Source organism: Carcharodon carcharias, chromosome 12, assembly GCF_017639515.1.
Source record: "Carcharodon carcharias isolate sCarCar2 chromosome 12, sCarCar2.pri, whole genome shotgun sequence".
NCBI lineage: Eukaryota > Metazoa > Chordata > Chondrichthyes > Lamniformes > Lamnidae > Carcharodon > Carcharodon carcharias.
The window spans coordinates 96,523,480-96,545,163 of NC_054478.1; the positions used below are offsets into that span (position 1 = coordinate 96,523,480).

The 21,684-nt window shown below is 43.2% G+C and overlaps 2 protein-coding genes across 3 annotated transcripts in view; one reads left to right on the forward strand and one right to left on the reverse strand.

Moving 5' to 3' along the window:
• The window catches only part of LOC121284884 (collagen alpha-1(III) chain-like), a 191,340-nt gene that overhangs the window by 132,897 nt on the left and 36,759 nt on the right, over positions 1-21,684 (forward strand). The window contains exons 28-38 of the mRNA XM_041200743.1: positions 219-272; positions 1,667-1,711; positions 1,799-1,897; positions 2,006-2,113; positions 2,236-2,289; positions 2,385-2,438; positions 4,316-4,369; positions 12,930-12,983; positions 14,463-14,570; positions 14,707-14,760; positions 16,904-16,957. Of these exons, the coding sequence (XP_041056677.1) occupies positions 219-272; positions 1,667-1,711; positions 1,799-1,897; positions 2,006-2,113; positions 2,236-2,289; positions 2,385-2,438; positions 4,316-4,369; positions 12,930-12,983; positions 14,463-14,570; positions 14,707-14,760; positions 16,904-16,957 (738 nt within the window). The remainder of the gene's footprint in view (positions 1-218; positions 273-1,666; positions 1,712-1,798; positions 1,898-2,005; positions 2,114-2,235; positions 2,290-2,384; positions 2,439-4,315; positions 4,370-12,929; positions 12,984-14,462; positions 14,571-14,706; positions 14,761-16,903; positions 16,958-21,684) is intronic.
• On the reverse strand, positions 3,011-3,340 carry LOC121284885 (60S acidic ribosomal protein P1-like). 2 transcript variants are annotated; one of them, XM_041200745.1, is made up of 2 exons: positions 3,270-3,340; positions 3,011-3,194 (listed from the first exon to the last, which is right to left on the reverse strand). In XM_041200745.1, the coding sequence occupies exons 1-2, from the start codon at positions 3,338-3,340 to the stop codon at positions 3,011-3,013; spliced, it is 255 nt and encodes an 84-aa protein (XP_041056679.1). The 2 variants fall into 2 exon arrangements, with proteins under 2 accessions (XP_041056679.1, XP_041056678.1); XM_041200744.1 differs by having other exon boundaries at positions 3,011-3,340.

The following is a 21,684-nucleotide window of genomic DNA, read 5'->3' on the forward strand; positions in this document are numbered from 1 at the left end:
TGTTAATATCAAGGATGCAGCTAGTGTATGCTGGACAAAGCGAACCAAAGATAACCAAAAATATAAAACTATCTTTCTTACGTGCTCCAGGAATAGCTATGACATTATTAAGTCAGGACAAAAAGGGCTAAATTGGGATGCATAATCAAGTATTATTTTAGAATCAACTTCCTTGAATGTGTAGATTTAACCAACATCCTTCACTTGTTATGCATTAGGGTCTGAGAGGTGATCCAGGTCCTCCTGGTGAAAGTGGCAAACCTGGTGGGCCGGTAAGATGTTTAATTTTATCAACAAAAGCATCAATCTTCACATCATTATCTAATGTAGCTCATGACAATACATTATAGAGATCTGAAGTGAAATTATTTGTCTAATGTGATTATTTACCCAGGATTCAATTAGAAAATAACACAAAGATCAGTGAAAAAAATGTAATAAAAAAATTCTTGCTAATTCTGAAACCTCCAGCATCAATAATAGTGGAAATCGTCTGCAGGATAGCAGTATAGATATCTTGAGTTTAATTTTCACATTGCCATTTAACCATCAAGCAGGCAAAAGCAGTAATAATGGCCCATTCAAATGGGATGAACAAGAAGTAAAAACACAAATAGGATTGACTTATCTTCCAAGTCATAAGCTAAACTGTCCAGCGTGTGGCCCATGACCTGTAATTTGGACACTCCCTACCTGACTGCACACTGTGGAGAAGGGTTGCCAGTTTAATCTTGTTTTTCATCAATGTTCATGCCCAAGGCAGCTTTGTTAGTCAGGACACCTTCCATCAGGCAGGGTGGATCAAACTAAGGACATACCTAGCAGTCCACAACTGAGCATCTATGGACCTTGTGGGCCATTAGCAGCAACATAACTCTGCACTAATATAATCTATAAACTCATGGCCTGACTCATCTCATAGTCCTTCACCAACATAAAGTACCAGTGTTAGCCATGTCTCAAGTGAACCATTGTTCACAATGTGACAATTTTTCTGTCACTACCACAATTTTGCATTTTGCAGAAAGCTTCAACCCTTTAACACTGCTGTTTGCCACACATGTTGATAAACAGTGGCAGTGAGATGAAACTTTACCCATCTGAATCCATATCCTGAGATAACCTTTATTCTTTTTGTGTAGGGGTCTTGACAATGTGGCTGCTTATTGTTCAGGGGAATTTAATAACAGGGCTTGGACAAGTTGTCATGTGCGGAATAATCTACCAGTTTGATCAGGGCATTCTTGCAGTGTCTTCTGGACAGCGAGAAAGAATTAAGAGATGAATTTCCTTGGGTCTCCTGTCATTCCACCACCGGAAGGTTCGTGGAGACCCCATTTACAAGCACAAACCAAGCAACCATTAATTTCCATCTATATTTTGTGGCATAGAAGGGAACCAATAATGAAATGCAGGCCCTGCAGAATGCACCATGCCAACCGAAACCCAGGGTAAATCTCTGGACCCAATGAAACAGGAGCTAAGGATGATACAGACAGAAGACTAGTCAGTCAACTGCCCTGCTCTGACATTTTATTTTCAGCTATTGTTTTTACCACTTCCTAAAGCAGTGCAGGCCCACTCAAAGTTGTATTCATTTGAGTGGACCTTCAATTGTTTTCATGTTAATACTAGTAATTCATTTTGATAATTTCTTTTCTGCTAGGGACCCAGTGGTATAAGTGGCTTCCCAGGAGCACCCGGTTCAAAAGTAAGTTCCACATCAGCTTGGCTTCGAAAATGAATGCAGGTCTTTTTAAGAGTTTGTATCTTTTAATGTTTGACCTTCAAAATCTAGGGTGAGGCTGGTCCAACAGGTGAGCGTGGACCTCCGGGGCCTTCAGGGCCTACAGGGCCACGCGGCCTTCCAGGTGACAGTGGATTAGGAGGAGCTAAAGTAAGTAACTTTGCAGTTTGTTCTATATATATATATATGTATGTATATATTGCACACAAAGAGAACCAGTATTTAAGTTTTGTCATTGCTTCCTCTTTGAATGTATAGGGTCCTCCTGGGCCTCCAGGTCTTCCAGGCTCAGCGGGCTCTTCAGGAATGCAAGGTATGCCAGGTGAAAAAGGTAGTCCAGGTGACAAAGGTCCTAAAGGTGAAAGAGTTAGTATGGTTTTCTGTCAATTTTTTCTTTTGTTTCTATTGAACATAATGTTTTTGTAATATGAAATATTTTGAATAGGTATTCAGCTTTGCAGCTAAACAGACTGTATTTTCTGCGACAGGGGGAGGTTGGTCCTCGGGGTCCTGATGGTACACCAGGCAAAGATGGTACTTCAGTAAGCACACAATATTTTGTCTATATTTATTAGCGATTTTGTTTCAAAAATACAAACTGTGCTTAAAATATTTACTATTTCCTGGTCTCACACAGGGGCAGCCAGGAATTATGGGTCCACCAGGTCAACCAGGAGCTCTAGGAGGACGGGTAACTTTAAATTTTCCTAAACTTTAGATGTTTATCACTGAAGAAAGATGGTTGTCATTTAGGATCAATAAATTAGATAAATGTTCAACAGAATGTGTCAGACTTTAATGAAAAAAGTAATGGCGCATGAACAGCGCATACCATTATTACTAAGCAAATTGGCCAGAAACCTGTGGCCAGGAAGAGAGATCCTGTAAATTGCGAGTAATGGTCCACCATTTGCTCTGCAAAAATGACATCTCATGCTTAACCTCCTTCATGATTTTCATGAAGTTGCTGCATTTGCACATTAGTTGCTGATTAACTCACCACAGACAGTTAAACCTAGTAATTCATAGCATAAGTACCCTTTTAAAATTAGATTGTTGTTAATTACTGCCAGTCAAACTCTCCTGCCAAATATAAATCAACTAAAAGTGTGGAGTTTCATTTCCTTAGGTTATGAATTGCTGTAGAAGATTTAAAAACTCAAAATTTTAAATATGAAACTCTTTTCCTACTTTTCCTTTCAGTCTCTTGTTTTTCTTTTTTTTTGTATATTTTAATTGTGACAATCATGTTGCATGGTACATTTAATCAAAGAGACCAAAGCCCATGTCATCATCAGACTCTTCAGATTCCTCCAGTTTCTTCTCTTCCTTTTTTTCTTCAGCAGCAACAGGGGCAGCAGTGGAAACAGCTGCTACAGCAGCTGGGGCACTATCACCAGCACCAACATTGCAGATCAGACTATTGCTGTCAATATTAGCCAATGCCTTGGCAAACAGACTAAGCCAGAAAGGCTCAATAGTTAGACCAGCCGTCTTAATCAGGGCATTGAGTTTGTCTTCAGTCACAGTGACTTTGTCGCTGTGCAGGATGAATGCCCTGTAGATACAGGCAAGTTCTGAGGTGGAGGCCATGGCGCTGGATCTCTGCGGGTCTGATAGTGCTAGTCACTGGGAGAATTTCAGCCTTAGCTTCGATCAGAAGGACCAAGCACCTCCGAACCGGGCAGAGCAAGAAGAGCAAAATGCTCACACCTTGCCGGGTTAATTTTTATAATGCATGTCAAGCTGAGGCACTGCTGTTATTTAAACTCAGGATCTCCTGTTTACTAGGCAGGCACTTTCACCAACTAAGCCACAGCACCAAGCTGCTACTGCACCTAATTTAACATTGAATTCACTTGCTTTAATTTACCCTCTTCCTCAGTCCTTCCTCCATTTATTCCTTAAATTAATGGTGATTAGTGATGGACAACAAATGCTGGCCTGGCCAGCGAAGCTCACATCCTGTGAAATATATATATTTTTTAAGGTCTCATTGGCTAAGAAGATAGACTTTCCTATTGTTCACCAGGATACCAGATGCCCTGTTGCAGCTGCTTCCAGAAAACTTGGCAAAAAACTGGTTAAAAAATTAAACATGCACAAACAGGCCAAATGAACAATGCTCGCTGCAAGATGCCAGACTCTAGCAAAATCTGGCCTGATATGTCTGAAATGTTCCTGTCAAATTTACAGAGGAATCTAGCAGCAGGTTAAGTTCAATTTCAGCATATTTTAAAACTGTGCTAGAGGAATGGTCACCCACTGTACACCCCGGTGTATATGGCTTCAATGGAAAGTACAATTGGACAAAGTTTAGAACGAGCATTCAGTCCACTACTGCCCATTTTGTACTTATTTATTAAATTGCATTTTCATAAATTGGCTTTGATGTCCCTGTTGGTCCTCACTAGGAAGGCCTGTCCATTAACCTGACAGTTACAAATGAAGGATTGAATCAAACCCTATTAACATGCACAATGTTGGTTTCCACTTTAATGCTATATTATCATTATCAATAATCAATTTGTAAACCTTTTTTTTTCTTCATTAATTTTCTGATCTTAGGGTGAGTCTGGTCCTGCTGGTCCACCTGGCCCTGTCGGTTCTCGTGGCTTTCCTGTAAGTAAACTTTACTCGGATTTAACAGGTTGAGTGTTTCTGCAATTAAAAACAAGAAAATGTAATTTATGGCTATAGAAATACTTCACGATGACTGTAATCCAGTCCCACCTTAAAGTAGCATGGAAGATTTTTTGTCAGCTTGTTAATCCTTCGTAGCAGAAGATGATCGTGTTTCAAGTTCAATGTGTTCTAAGGTGACTCATCAGTCCAATTTGAGCATGTAAAGATCTGTTGCATGTTGGTCACAGATGCATTGTTGGTGCAGAAGAGGTGCTAACGGCTCTAGGCTTGCAAAGCTCACACTTCTAGATGGTAAATGCGACTCTGTTCTGCTCATATAAGGTGATGTTTTATCTGATGAGGATGTGGCATATAGACTGATCCTGTGCGGGGTTCTCCCATGTCTCAGGTGCGATGTTGAAACTCTTCAGTGTGACCTTCAGGAAGTCCTTAAAGTGCTTTTTCTGGCCTCTTTTTGAGCATACCCTTCACTTAGGTTGCTCTAGAAAAGTTTTTTTGGTGAGCGCCCATCAGGTATCTGGCAACATGTCCTGCCCATCTTCCCTGAACTCCTTTTGGGGACACAGTGGCATAGTAGTATTGTCACTGGATGAGTAATCCAGAGAACCAGGGTAATGCTCTGGGGACCCAGATTTGAATCCTACCATGGCAGATGGTGAAATTTAAATTAAAAGTCTAATGATGACCATGAAGCCATTGTCGATTGTTGTAAAAACCTATCTGGTTCACTAATGTCCTTTAGGGAAGGAAATCTGCCGTCCTTACCTGGTCTGGGCTACATGTGCCTCCAGACTCACAGTAATGTGGTTGCTTCTGAAATAGCCTAGCAAGCCACTCAGTTTTCAAGGGCAATTAGGGACGGGCAATAAATGCTGACCCAGCCAGCAATGCTCCCATCTCATGAACGAATAAAAAAAAGAGTGTAGATGCTAGGCATATCAGTCAGGAAGAGAATATCAGTATTAGGAACCTTGTCATTTGATCTTACGTAGTCTCTGCAAGCAGGTCAAGTGAAGGTCTTGTAGCTTGTTTGCGTTCGTAACGTAAACTGTCCATGTCTCCAAGAGAATGGGAGGACAACCGCCTTATCTACCTTCAACTTTGTTTCAAGACTAATTCCTTTTCATTCTTAGACAGTTTCTTGTAGCTTGCCAATGGTGACGCTTGCCTTAGCTATTCTGGCATTGACTTTGTCATCAACGTGAACTGCTCTGGAAGGGTTCTGCCGGAGTAGATAAATTTGTCAGGCCTTTGATCGTTGATTGTTGTAATTGTTGGCTTCACATACTGCTGTTGTGGAGCAGGTTGGTACATAACTTTGGTCTCGCCATCAGAATAAGATTGAAACAATCATATGCAGATGAGAAAGTGATCCATGTTGTGTTGCATTTCGTGTTGTGAACAGGTATTTAGAGCACAGTCATCAGTGAAAAGAACATCATGAGCCACAGCTTCATGCACTTTGGTTTTGGCTTGCAGTCTCCACAACTTGAAGACTTTGCCATCTTTGCGATATCCAATGTGGATTCCACTTTCTCTAACCCAGAATGTTTCAGAAAGAGTGGCAGAGAACAGGGTAGGAGCCAACAAACAGCCCTGCTTCACTTCATCTGAGACTGGGAAGGCACCAGAATTCCTGCCATCATCCAGGACACGAGCAAACGTGCCATCATGGACTTACCACATCATAATGATGCTGTTTTCTGAATAACCAAATTTTACCATGATCTTCCATAGGTCCTCAGGATTATCAGTGTCAAAGGCTTTAGGCAGATCAACAGATGTAACAGTTCTGCTCTTGGCATTTCTCCTGGAGCTGACATGCAGCAAATACAACATCAACTGTACCGCAACCTTTTTTGAAGACACATTGGCTCCCTGGTAGAAAGCCCTGTTCAAGATGCAGTGTCAAGTGGATTAGCAGGATTCCTGCATGTATTTTCCCAGCAATGCATAGTAGGGAGATTCCCCAATGTAATTTTCAGATTCCCCAAAGGTTGTCCACAAGTTTGACAATTTCCCTTGTTTTTGTAAAGGTGGATAATTGATGCACCTTTGAATTCCTGTGGAATAGCTTCATGGTTCCACATTATCTGGAATAGTTTGGTGAGTTTGTCAGTGAGTATACAGGGTCTTGTATATTGAACTTGGTATTCCATCTGGCCCTGGTGCCTTGCCACTTAACCGGAGACTGAATGACTGCTTTCATGATCTCAGCTTTGTTGGGGGTGTCAGCAAGTAACATGTTGGTTTCAATTTGGGGTAAGCAGGTAATCGCCTTGTCATTGACTATTGAGGACCGATTCAGAACATTCAGGATTTTGGTCTTGTCTGGAATCATTGTGATTCCATATAGCCAAGGGGAGGATAATTTCCAGGAGCCATAGATTGTCTTCAGAGCATCATAGAAGTGTTTAGAATCATTTTTGTATGCATCTGATTGTATTTCTTCTGCCTCTTTGCTTAGCCAGTGATCCTGCATCTCTCTAAGCTTTGACTGGATGATTTTATGTATGTTGTGAAGGTGGCTTTCTTTGAAGTAGTAGAACGGTTGTTTTTGTGGATTATAAGAGACAGTGTTCTTCATTCATCAGAGCCTGAATTTCCTCACTGTTTTCATCAAACCAGTTCTGGTGCTTATGGGTAGTGGGTCCCAGATGTTCTAAGGTGGTAGAGTGCACCAGGTCTCTGAAGTCTATCCAGTCATCTTCCACATTGAGAGACAAATTTAAGACCTTGAACCTGGCAATCCAGATCACCTGAGAAGCTTTATTTTGCAGGATCCATTTTGAGTCTTGAGATGTTGGGCTGGATCTTACAGGATGCTGTAATCCTCGACCACCCAGCTACAAATTCAGTGATGAGCACCACCATCCCGCACCGCACCCCCCCCCCCCCCCCCCCCACCCCCCGGCCCCCCCCACCGCACCACCACCACACTGACGGCTGCCCCTCAGCAATTTAATGCTAAGAGCAGTGTTAATTGATTTAAGGTGAGATTTCCGCTCCTATCTTGGGAGGAGGTCCCATCCTAGAGAGCTGCCAGCCAACTGGACAGCCAGCAGCTCTGTAGTCCCAGCAGCTCCAGGCAGGAGTGGCAGATACCCCCTAGTCTACAGCAAGTCCCGACAAGACATGTGTATCGCTGGGGTCAGGCTGGTAGGCCCTGGCCAGCAGGGTGAGGGGGATGGGGTGCTCTGTTGGAGAGGCCAGGTTTGGAATGTAAAGGGGGAAGTATGACATTGGGTGTGGATACATCCAATAGGCACATGGAACCCACAAAAGAAATTCCACACTGCCTCCAATGTCTGGCACCAATCCTCGCAGCTAAAGCTGCTGGGCTACCCACTTGGCATGGGCATCACCTTGCTGTGGGTAAAATAGCAGGAGGGGTGAGAGGGGCGTCAATAAATTGGTACTTAAGGGCCTCAACATGCTAAAGGGAGACTCCACTGCCACCATAAAATTTCAGACAAGGGGTGGGCAGGTCGGTAGTGGGCAGGCCTTCTGCTGGATTTTGAGACGCCTGCATTCAAATCGCCAGCGGGGGAGGGTAAAATCCAGCCCACTGAGTCCCTTCGTGACTTTTTTTCCCTGGGGGCATCTTTTGGGGTGAATATGGATATTGAACTTGTGGTCAGTCCAACAATCTGCTCCACACATGGCTTGGCACTATGGCATTCTGCTTGTCCTCCTTTCTGACAATAACATAGTCAATTAGATGTCAGTGTTTTGAAGAAAGGAGGGAGGCAGAAAGCAAGAAACTATAGGCCTGTTAGTCTAAGGTCTGTCATTGGAAAAATGCTAGAATCTATTATTAAGGAGGAGGTAGCAGAACACTTAGAAAGTATTATGCAATCAGGCAGAGTCAACATGGTTTGTAAATCATGTTTTACAAATTTATTAGTTTTTTGAGGATGTAACAAGCACAGTGGATAAAGGGGAACCAGTAGATATAGTGCATTTGGTTTTCCAAAACACATTCGATAAAGTACCATATAAAAGGTTATTGTAGGATAAAAAGTCATGGTGCTGTGGGTGTTATGTTAAAATGGGTAGAGGATTGGCTAACGAACAGGAAACTGAGTGTTAGGATAAATGGGTCATTTTCAGGTTGGCAAACTATAACTAGTGGAGTGCTGCAGGGATCAGTGCTGGATCCTCAACTGTTTACGATCTATACTAATGGCTTGAATGAGGGGCAGACTGTATTGTAGCCAAATTTGCTGAAGATACGAAGATAGGTAGGAAAGCAAGTTATGAGGAGGGCACAAAGAATCTGCAAAGGGATATAGATAGGATAAATGAGTCGGGAAAAAATGGCATATTTGGCATATAATGTGGGATAGCATGTTGGTAAGACCACACCTAGAGTACCACATACAGTTTTGATCTCCTTATTTAAGGAGAGATATATGTGCATTGGAAGAAATTGAGAGAAGGTTCACAAGGCTGATTCCTTGGATAAAATGGTTGTCTTATGTGGAAAGGTTGGGCATATATTCATTGGGGTTTAGAAGAATGAGAGGTAATCCTATTGAAACATGTAAGGTTCTCAAGAGGCTTCACAAGGTAGTTGCTGAGAGTATGTTTCCTCTCCTAGGGGAATCCAGAACCAGGGGCAGAGTTTGAATATAAGGGGTCTCTACTGAAGAAAAATATCTTCTCTCAGTGGGTTGTTAGTCGTTGGAATTTTCTTCCACAGAGAACGGTGGAGATTGGATCATTGAATAGATTCAAGGCTGAAGGAGACAAATTTTTGATTGACAAGGAAGTCGAGGGTTAAGGGGCAAAAGCCAGGAAAGCAGAGTTAAAGCCACGACCAGATCAGCCATCATCTTATTGAATGGTGGAGCAGGCCCGATGGGCCGAATGGCCTACTCCCACCGTCATTTCTTGTGATCTTATGACAAGGATGAATGCAGGATGTCTTGAATTACCTGGAAAAACTCAGCAGGTCTGGCAGCATCGGCAGAGAAGAAAAGAGTTCCACCCCATGCCCACGCAAAAGATGTAACACCTGCCCCTTCTCTTCCTCTCTCCTCAACGTCCAAGGGCCCAAACACTCCTTTCAAGTGAAGCAACATTTCACTTGCATTTCCCCCAACTTAGTCTACTGCATTCGTTGCTCCCAATGCGGTCTCCTCTACATTGGAGAGACCAAACGTAAACTGGGCGACCGCTTTGCAGAACACCTGCGGTCTGTCCGCAAGAATGACCCAAACCTTCCTGTCGCTTGCCATTTTAACACTCCACCCTGCTCTCTTGCCCACATGTCTGTCCTTGGCTTGCTGCATTGTTCCAGTGAAGCCCAGCGCAAACTGGAGGAACAACACCTCATCTTCCAACTAGGCACTTTACAGCCTTCCGGACTGAATATTGAATTCAACAACTTTAGGTCTTGACCTCCCTCCTCCATCCCCACCCCCTTTCTGTTTCTTCCCCCTTCCTTTTGTTTTTTTTCAATAAATTATATAGATTTTTCTTTTTCCCTCCTATTTCCATTATTTTTAAATATTTTTAAGTCTTTTATGCTCCCCCCACCCCCACTAGAGCTATACCTTGAGTGCCCTACCATCCATTCTTAATTAGCACATTCATTTAGATAATATCACCAACTTCGACACCTATGTGTTCTTTTGTTCTGCTGTCTGTGACAACTTTTGATGATCTGCTTCTATCACTGCTTATCCCTACAACCACACCACCCCCCTCCACTTCTCTCCCCCCCTCCCCCCCCAACCCCCCCAACTCCGCCACCCCCGCCACCCCCCCCCACCCCCCCCCCCCCCACCCCCCACCACCTCCCCACCACCCCCCCACCACTTTAAACCACCTTATATTTCAACCCTTCCTGGGATTCACCTAGTTCTGTCGAAGGGTCATGAGGACTCGAAACGTCAACTCTTTTCTTCTCCGCCGATGCTGCCAGACCTGCTGAGTTTTTCCAGGTAATTCTGTTTTTGTTTTGGACTTCCAGCATCCCCAGTTTTTTTGTTTTTGTTTTTATAGCTGGATGTCTTGATTCGGTTTGGCAGATGGAATACAGTGTTGGTAATGAGCAGGCCATGCCCTGCACATACCTTCAGCAAAGAAAGGCTGTTGCAATTGCTGCTAACAACTTCATTTCTCCCTGGAATTCCATTGTAGCTCTGATGGTCTGTGTCAGCTCTAGTGTTGAAATCAGTGAGCATGAGTTTGTCTGATCTTGGCACTGCAGCAATCAAATCTCTAACTGTTCATAAAATTGATCTTTCACCTCTTCAGAATTTGTTACCGTGGGTGAATGCACGCTGAAAATGGTGGCATGATTTTACTCTGTGAGAGAAGGTTGTAATGTCACAAGTTGATCATTTGTGCCTTTTTGGAGCATGGCAAGTTAGGGACTAGGTTGGACTACTCCTGTTTCACGACGCTCTTTGCTACTGCAACCATATTAGGTAGTAACACATCTGATACAGAACTAAGCTTCCATAGGGTTCATCTAGGAGAAGTAGTATCTCTGTAATGGAGGATTTGTCACTCTCTTCAGAGTGGTTCACCATTCACTGATTCTCACCAGTTCTCATCTGTGGCTCCAAATAGTGGTTTGCATGAATCAGCAGTCACACCCTTGGAAACAGCCTCAATAGATGGCCAAAACCAGGTGATGGTAGCCAATGTTTCGCCCCCTCAATGAGTTAGGGTTTGTCTATTCATACATGTGAAGTCTTACTCAATGGAGTAGGCAGAAGTGTTCAACATGAATTCAACGGCCATAAGGGTGACTAGTGCAAAGCCAAGAGTGTGCTCAGACACTAAAGGTACCAAAGTTAGTGGTTATTCGTCAACAACATCATAAAACATTTTAACCCCTGAACGTATTGGAGTTGTAAACAAAAGCATGCAGTAAGGAAAAATGGTTTGTTCAAATTGTAATAAAATCAAATATAAATCCTGTTGATTACTGTTGTATTTTTTATGATGGGTAGTTAAATAATTCCCCTTCATATGATAATATTTGGTACTAAAGATGGACAAGCAATTTAATTGGAAAAAATAATATCAATCAATGTAATTTCAGACATATAAATGTTAAACAATAATTCCTGATAAAGAGCTGCTAGAATATTCATATAATGTGAACCTTAATTTTTCATACTGAGCCAGAATTTCCTGTCTTTGCATTTCATGTTATATAATCATCTGGTATAACACACAAAAGAGAATCATTCAGGGAGGATCGTGTGTCCTTATGCATCCTACCTGAAATTCTGCCCATTTACTTAAGTGCATTAAAATCAAGTAGGCTATACTATAAAAGTAGAATCTCCTCTGTCTGATTCTACTCTAGCGGCTCCAGGCAGCAGATCTGCTACATGATCTGTCCTTTATAAATCAAGGGATTTAATTTTGATCAGGCAAATTGGAGCCAATTTTCTCACTGCCAGACAATAATAAGAGTGCTGCTCCTGTGTAGCTGAAGCTAGGATCATTCTCATTTCCTCTCCAAGGCCATTTAAATGGTTTGGGGACATTCCTAAAAACAGACCTGCCCCCAGCAGAGTCTTAACACCAAAGCTGGAGGCAGGGTAATTATGGGCAGGCCTGGAGCATTGGAAGGGGCAGGGTAGTTGGAAGTGGGTAATTGGGACCTGTAGTTACTGATCTCCTTCACTAGCCAGTAATTCCTGATTAAATCTCAACAGGTTTGGGGAAAGGGCTCTAATAAAGACAGTAAATGTCTATCATTTAATAGTCAGCTTGCCTTGTGACCTCTGAAGGTCTCAGCATCAGAGAGGATTTGATGGCGTGCACGCAGCAAGCATTCCCAATGAGAAATGGAGGGTGGGAATGTCTCATTTATGTGATGTGGTCAGGTCTTTACTTGTTTCAAATTAGATTTCTGCACCTTGAAGGAGGTCTTGTGGTGCAGTGGGTAATGTTCCTGCCCCTGAGCCAGAAGCTCTGGGTTTGAGACTTGATGGCCGAGGAAGGTGCATTCGTAATGTGGCCAAACAGGTTGAGTATCAACTTGTAAATCATTCCAACACATGCCAAAAGCAGGCAGTAACAGTGGAAGAGATCCCTGGTCAGCTATGTGATGGAAAGAAATTGGAGCCTCTACAATCACTATTCATAGCTCAAGGCTACAACATACAACATGCATGTAAAGTGTATGTTACCACAGCAACTCGGACTCTTTGGGGGCCAGTTAACTCAATTGGTTGTACTGCCTGGTGCCAAGAGCATGGGCTTTGAACTCTTTCGGGCTGGAGTGGATTCAGGGCCTGCCTCCTTGCCCTACTCGTGATGGAGATCGTGATGCTGTGGGTCGGACCTGCAGAGAACTCAAGAAGGTATTGCAATGTACATGTTGAAATAAAATATATCTTTAACAGATAGGGATGGGCCGATTTGGGATTTATAAAGAACAATTTAAGCAAAATTGCAGCGGCATCACTGATTATTAATTTAGATTGTGATATATCTGGACCATGACTAAAGAAAATTAACTTTCAATTATTTTAATAATATGCTAAATTATTTTTTCCAGGGTGAACAAGGGAAATCTGGTCCCAAAGGTTCTAGCGGATTTCCTGGTCCTCCAGTGAGTAGACACTTAATAAAGGCTCTGTAGAATATTTTAAATATAATTATTATAATTTACTGCAAAAAATAGCTTCTAAATTTTCTGAGGATAAATCAGAATTAGTGGCAAATGAATTTCAATATGGATCAGAATGTCATGGTAGATTTTGCAGAGAAGAATAAGGAGGTTACACATTTCTTGGAAAATAAGTATCTGTGACATGGAGATACAGATACACAACTCGCCAAAAGAGGTCATACTGGTTAATAAGGCCTTTAAAAATTAAACAAAGATAAAGAAAACACAGGGGGTCATTTCTAGGTGGATAGAATTGAAGAACAGAGAAGTTATGTTAAGTTTATACAGAACCTTGATTCAACCACATTTAGAGTTCTGTGAACAGCTCTGGTGTCTATATTATGAAAAGGATGTACAGGCATTGGACGAGGTGCAAAGAAGATTGCCAGAAATGAGATGTTACACCTATCGGTAAAGGTTGAACTGCCTGGGGCTCCTCTCTTCAGAAAAAAAGAAGACAGAGTGGTGACATCACAGAATTCTTTAAGATTATGAAAGGGTTTGGTAGGATAAATATAAAAAAGCTGTTTTTTTTCCTTTGACGGTGGGTAAGATAGTCACTAATAAATCCAATAGGAAATTCAGGACAAACTTCTTTACCAGGGAAACAGAAATAAAAACTGGGTGCTGCATTTTACAACACCCCAGTGGCAGGTTTGCAGGAGAACAAGACACATAAAATGCAGTGGGCACCATGCCCACTGCTGACCTACTTACCTGTCTGCGCCTCCCCCAGCTACAATTTAACATGTGGCATGGGAAGTGTCAGGTGTCCCGCCCACCTGTGGGGATATTGGTGTCCTTAATTCAGGGACTTTATACTGTTCTGGCTGAAGGTTTTTGGGAGTGAGTGGAGGCTGGAGACAGGTTGTAAACCCAACAGGTAAAAGTGCTTGGTCTACAGGCAGGAAAGGGGGAGGTGTCTCCTTTGCTGGTCTCCTGTTTTGATTGGAGGCTCCCTTCAAGCTGTAGACACCCTTGCATTAACTCTCCCCTCCGCCACCCCACCCTTACCCTGTCTACCCTGACTCCAAATCCCCTCGCCACTACCCCCACAGCCCCACCCCCACAGCCCCACCCCCTCCACCAGGGCATAATTTAGTTTTATAAAAGCCTTTTGAGACTCAGTGGTCTTTTAACTACTGAATTCAAAGCCTGCATTTCCCAACATACGAATTGCAAAATTAATTATGACAGTTATTTCAAGTTTCCCTCTGGGATTTGAACAGCTCACCATTTACCATCGGCTGTATCATAATAATTAGGCCTCAGGCTTATCTCAACACGTGTTGAGATTGTGCTACAAGTGTTGTGCAAAAAAACTGGTGTAAATTCATTTTCTCTCCCTTAGGGTTTAATGTAGGAAAATTGTGTTAATTTTAATTCTGTGCATGACTAACCTATAATGTAATTAACCAGGGTCATGATGGGCAGCCTGGTCCTAAAGGCTCAGACGGCAGCCCTGGTCCAAAAGGTAATTCTGGCCCGCCAGGCCCTGCAGGCCCAAACGGTTCTCCTGGTCGACTGGTAAGCAAATACTCCCCACTGAATAATTATTAACAAATTATTTATAATGCTGATCATTATGTATGATCTTCCGTACTTTGATTTCTAAGAAAATGAACCTAGTGATATCAATGCCATTTTTTTGGAATTGTTTTAGGGCCTTCCTGGAAACGGAGGTTCAAAAGGTGAACGTGGATCACAAGGTCCTCCTGTAAGTATTGCTATTATTACCAAAGATTAACTGGTATGTTATTCATATTCATCACTGAGCTACTTAAGTTAACTTCATGCACAGGTATTACATGCGCTTGATGAAATAATGATCAGCCATGCATTTATATAGTTACTTAATCTATAAGGTTACAGTGTCCATTCTGTAACTTGACTTCTCATACATATACATAGCATTTACCTTAAGTTCAGTTCAAGGTTTTATTCAATTTACTTTAAAATCTCACCATTTATAATAATGTGTACCCCCGCCCCCCCGCCTTCCCCCCTGCCACACACACACACACCCCACTCTCATACTGGAAAAAACTAGGCTGGATCATTCAAAAATATTTCCCATGATTCAATTTGTGGTCTTCAAAGTTTGTATCTCCCCCAAAGAGCTGTTGAGACTAAATCAAATTTTTTAAAACATAGTCATGGTCTATGCGTTCATCCAAGTAAATAAAGAATGGAAGCTGTTGGTGGATCATTTAAAATAATACAGATAATTCACATTACTATTCACACTGTGGGTGTTAGGGATATATTTCTTTCCACAATTAAAATTGAATGTTCCCAAATACTTTATTTTCATATGTCTTTAAGAATACAATTTAGAAATCACAATCTTAAGCAGGAAGAAGCTTGCATCCAAACTGTCTTATTTCAACTATACTCGTCAACCCCAAACTCTACAGCTGTGAAGGGCAAGAACAGTGACATTATGGGAGCAGCATCACTTGAAATTTCCCCATCAAATCACACACTGTCCAGACTTGAACACATATCTCCATCAGAACTGAGTCAGAATTTTGAAATTTCCTATCTAATGCCATAGTGTGAACCACAGCATGACAAGAGCTTCAGCAATTGAAGAAGAGTACCCACCAACATCTCTTTAGCATCGGCCATAAATATCATCTTGTTAGCATCGTGTACATCTCCAGGCAATTCTTTTACAATGCTTGGCTTCTCACTAGTTTGTTGTGGGAAAATGTTTGGTCTCAATTGATGGGTTTTTTTAACTATAAGGAGAAAAATAAATTAAATCACTACCACACATTTTTGTTGTTAATTGCTTAGTATTTTATCTGATATCAGAACCATTTATAAATTAGATAATGACCATTCATGTTGAGTTGACATGATTTCTGGCAAGTAACTGAAAAGTGCTAAAAAGGATAAAGAATCCATACAATTGAGGCTGTCAAGAAAATGATAATTCTTCCATGTTTACAGCTCTCTGAAGGATCTGGGTTTCTGCTTGATGATTGATTTAATGAATCTTTGACCAAGAAACATAACAGTTTTCATTACTTATCAGAGATGGAGAAAGGTTTGCACAATTTAACTGTCATGCTCCAATGTCAAATTTAAAATCAATTAAAAAGTCAATAGCACTTTTACTCATCAAACGATTTTGAATTAAAATGGAATGTACAATTGCTTCCTGGCAGTATGTTGAAGGGATCAATTCCTAGGGCTTTTAACGTGGGCTTGAGCCCTTCTTGACTACTTTTGCCCCATTTACAATTTGTTTCAAAATTACAGCCCAAGACTAAATATCTTTGATGACCCCCTTTCTATTCCTTAGGTGTATGAGTATCGAACAGCGACCTAATGAAAAAAACTGAAGCATCAAGCTGTATTTATTGACTATTACATTCATCACAATGCACCTTAAAAGGAAAAATGTTGTCATGTTAAAGGAAGATAATACAATTTAATAATGGTCTTGGAAATGGCCATAACCTCACAAATTTGCTGAGATTACCAGATTTGTTTGTTGAGAAGTCAGAATAGAATTAATCTGCTCCACAAAGCTTTCAATTTTATCATGCATTTGTGGAAGATCTATGTACTCTTCAAAGATCCTTCATCCGGTAGATTTGTCTAATCTTATGGCTCTTTTTTCTTGGTTTACATATAAATCAAGGGCGTTGGAATTGGTGCCAAATGGAGCAATTATACTTTCTAATGCTATGTGTGACATTATAGTGAAAACTCATAGTGCTATCTACTACTAGTTCTACATCCTCTTCTAATGTAATTCAAAATGTCATTATAATTTATGATAAGTAAACTGTACTTTAGGTGACCTGAACTAAGAATTGCCTAATTGATATTGATTTCTTTTTTAGGGTGTTTCTGGTTTTCCTGGCCCTCCTGGCCCAATTGGTGCAATTGGACCAGCCGTAAGTAGTGCCTATAGTCTCACCTATGTCATTGTTAAGGACTTGTCTTGTTACATTGATCTAGTTTTTAATCTTTAAATATTTAATATTTCTCTGATCATAACTATAATCATTTATACCTTTAATCATTTGTTATTGAATACCGTTAGGTTGGTCTAAGACTGAACATATTCCTATGTAAGTTTAAAAATAATGAAACATTGGGCGGACTTTTCCATTTATGAGACACTACAGTAGCAGGTGGTTTCAGCAGTGACTGTCTCACTGGCTGGAATGGCGGGAACTCGCATGCGATTCTGCACTTGGAAGCTCATTAATTATGCACAGGTGAGTATCAGGCTGAATCACCTGGCGGGTTGGGAGCTGATTTGTTGCCCGCCATTGACTTGCTGTGTCGAAAGTCAGGTGCTATATTTAAAGGCAAGTCCAACACATACATCTCACTCGCTCCAGCCCAATTGTCTTGTGGATATGTGCAGAGATGTCTTCTAGCCACAAGAAGAAGGCCAAAAGCCTCAAGAAGAAGGCAGCACCCTGCTTCACCTACCAGGCCCTCCAGGCCTTGATCAGAGGAGTGCGGGGGCGCATAAGCAAGTCCTGTGTCCCAGGGATGGCTCCAGGAAGCGCATCAGCCTCACACCTCTGGTCTGGCAGGCTGTTGCAGAGCAGGTCAGTGCAGCTGGCAGCTGCACCCAAAATGCCTCCCACTGTAGGAAGACGATGAATGATCTCAATCCACCTCGCCAGGGTAAGTCATCCTTCAGCTCCCTCCAATATCAATCTCTCATCATGGCATCATGCACTCAAACAATCTCACACAACCATTAACGGGGGACACATATCAACACTCATTCTCTCACCAAGACATTCGCATCACCACCATCCCATCTTTCATGTTGCTCGCACTCCATCCTCTGGCCCTTCTGGGGAGGGCTCACCACACACAGGGGACATGATCTCACCCAACCTCTGCTCCATCCCTTCTCATCACACGTCTTTCTTTCTTCTTCATACTGGCCAAGCTGGCGCAAAACAGGTGGGAGAGATGTCAGAATGGGGGAGGGACGGCCAACATCATCGCTCTCACTGAGTTTGAGGAGGCTGCAGCCGAGCTGGGTGGGGAGGACAGGGATCACTCCTGTGCGGAAGGGGAGATCGACCTCTCCAAGCAATCCAGTACTGACCACAGCTCCATCACTTCATCAAACCCTGACATTCACAGGGAGCCACATGCAGTCTTATCTAGCTCATGCTCATTAACTGATACTCTATTTTCAAGTTTCTAAGCACCAACAGATCGAGACCCCCAAGCCAGTCGAGCACCAGCCCGAAACCCCAGACCATGTCTGAGGAGGAAGCTCTGGAAGAAACCTCACGGTGCTCACACACACACACCCTCCACCAGCTTGGAGACACACACGTCGATGGGGCACAGATGTAGATTAGGTTCGGGCTCACTTTCTGGGGAACACCTCATTGGCACGCCCCCACAGCAGTTGGAGGCAGGGACAGACCAGGTCTCCAGTACTTGGAGGACTGCTGGAGACCAGTCACCCACTCAGTCTGAGTCAGAAGATGATCCTCTGGGATCAGCCACCAACTCAATGCTGGAGATGAAGCGACAGGCATCGGAACACCAGGCAGAGATTCTACAGACACTCAGCAGATTGCAGCGAATGATGGAAGAGTCCGTCTGCATTTTGTCTGATGTCGACATACGAGCATCTTGGTCACCATGGGAGGGCTGGCAATCACTATCGAGACCGTGGTCCAGCAGGTGTTACCGGATTTGCACTCGGCCCTGCACTCCATGGCCACACACCATGGTGGGCACCATCAACATGTAGGTGATATGGAGATGAGGCACCTTGGCCTCCCTCCAGGTGCACCTTCTCCTGCAGGAGTCAGGCCATGGCCCTCGGACACCCACAGGGAGAATGAGCGTCATCCAGATTCCCTGGAGGACTCCTCTCGGGACACTTTAAAGGTGTACAGCCGCTCACAGTCCCCTCTACCTGTGACCCCGTTTACTCCAGCTTCTCAAGACGCTGGGGGCAGTTCTGCCCCTGAGCAGGAGAACCTTATCAGGCTGGGGCCCTCCAGGCCTTGGGCCACCAGAAGATGTCTGCCGTGGTCATCCCAGACAACAGGATGAAGCAAGCTGCCTCCACCTCTGCTGCGGATGTTGGGGCTGCATTCAGGCATAGCAGTAGAGTTAGGAAAGTTAAGAAATTTTGATGTCATTTTTTGTGTCATGGTTTGCTATACATGTAAAGGAATTGCACTTATGTCAATACATTGATGGTTATGTGAATGTTTTGGTCAACTGAAGGTGTTGTGATTTTCTTCATTGGAATCCTCTTATTTTGAGGTTTAGCCTTCATCCCTGTCAGTGATAGTGTCCCACTGTGAGTTTCGCATTCCTGTGATGTCACCCTCAGTTGAACTAGTCTCCATACCATTGTGTGATGTCAGGGAGATGTGATTAAATCTTTATTGGAAGTGTGTGACTTAAGCGTTTCTCACCCTTCATCCTCAATGAACACAATTGAGTGAGGGTAGATCATCAGCATTGATATTCTAGTGACATTTGTGTCTCCTCAGTGGTAGTAGTAGAAGAAAAGACATGTATGGGAGGAGGAGATCCCTAGGCATGTCCACGTCTCAGTCGCAGCAGTGTTTGCATCGCTCTTGTTCCTAAGTGGACTTTCAGTTCCCAGAGTGAGCTCACTCACAGGGCCCCACAGACCAAAGCAGAGATCATGGCCTGGTGATTCATGAGGCCAGAAGGTGCAAGCTTGATTTCAGGACACATTCTCGCTGCAAGTGGGTGGACATCCCATGAGATGAAAGTAAATGGCATTGAGGACTAGGAGAGATGTGATTATATTCCTTCACTTAACTTTACATTTCCTGGAATCTGTCAGCAATTAACATATCACGGGCATGTCTCCCATGTCTTCTATCCTCCATGGCGTCATCATGCTCATACTGACCCTCAGCAGCCTCCTGAGGTTCCTAGGCATCGGATCTTCATCCTCCGATGAGCTCCATCCTCTGGCAGGGGATCTCCTCTTTGCATAGCCAGATTGTGAAGGGCGTAACACACTGTGATGATGCGGGAAACCTTGTCAGGAGTGTATTGGAGTGAGCCACCTGAGTGGTCCAAGCATCTGAAGCGCATCTTCAGAAGCCCTATGGTCTGCTCTATAAGGGAGCGTGAGGAGCTGTGAGCAGTGTTGTACCTCTCTTCAGAATAACTCTGTGGACAATGCACCAGTGTCATCAGTTGTCCCCGAGCTGCCACTCCTGCAGACGTAATGGCCCCTCGAAAATCTCAGGCATCTGGGAGTGACTCAGGATGTAGGAATCATGGCAACTCCCAGGGCACCATGCATAAGCGTGCAATATGTGTTTCCGAAGATCACACCAGTTGCACATTGATGGAATGATAGCCCTTGTGGTTTATAAACATCAGGGTCTGCTGCCATGGAGCCCATATAGCCACATGGTGCAGTCTATTACACGCTGAACTTTAGGGAAACCAGGGATGGAAGCGAAGCTGGTGAATCTCGCAGACTGGCTATCTTCGTCCAGAGCAAATCTGACATAATGATGGGCCTTCCTGTAAAGGGCGTCTGTGACCTCGTTTTTGCATCGGTGTGTTGTGAACTGAGAGATGCCGCACAGATACCCTGTTGATCCTTGGAAAGAACCAGGGGCCAAGAAATTTAGCGCTCTGGTCACCTTCAAATCCACTGGCAGGGGATATTCCCCAACTCCATGTGCTGACAGGTTTTCATGAAGAACGCGGCATATGTGATGTACCAGAGTTTGGGACAAGTGAAGATGTGCACAGTATTGCCTCTCACTCATTTGTAAATAGGAGACTCTTCTATGATAAACCCTAAGCCTGGTAAGTCACCCACATTGCCTGGGTCTCTCCTGACCCTCCTATTCATGCTCTGGCTCTGCTTGACCATGTCCCTCCTGCTGGAGCTGCATGCAGATTCGCCTCTCCCTCCTTCACCTCCTCCATTGCATTAGGACCCCGACAAAGGCAATATTGAGCCCTGGATCCATAACTGCTTTTGCCTTCTCTCTGAAATGAAACATTGAAGACATTAATGACTCAAGGGGCAAGAAAGCGAAGCTCAGAATATGAAACTATAAGTGTCCATAACTTTTCCTGCCCTACTTGCATGGTAGCTGATGCCACCTTGTTCCTGAGACACTAGCTCTGTGCTCCAATCTCTGATGCGGCATAGTAATAACCAATCAGTTGCTCATGGTCAATGAGTGGATGCCCTTTGGCCCGTTAGGAATGACAAATCTGGTGAACATGTAACAGGCCTTCATTGATGAAATGCCATATATGATACAGCTATACCTCCTTCACTACTGCCTGCATTGCCAGATTCTGCATTACTTTGTCTTACTCTTGAGATGCAGCGATGGTGATGTGAAGCCACTGATTTCTGAGTAGCCCTTTAACAATGCGAATGAAGTCATTGGCTTTTGGTGGCTTTCATTGCAAGGAGGTTTCCTCCTTTCTTTCTAAACAGGGTCCTGTTCACTCTTGCAGTAACAACAAGTTAAAAGGGTGACCCCAGAAAGGCCCATTTGTGTTCCCCCTCACAGCCATTCTACAGCCTTCCCTCCCCTTTTCCCCTGTCATGTTCGCTCTTCCCCCTCACTGCCATTCCATAGCCTTCCTTCCCCATAGC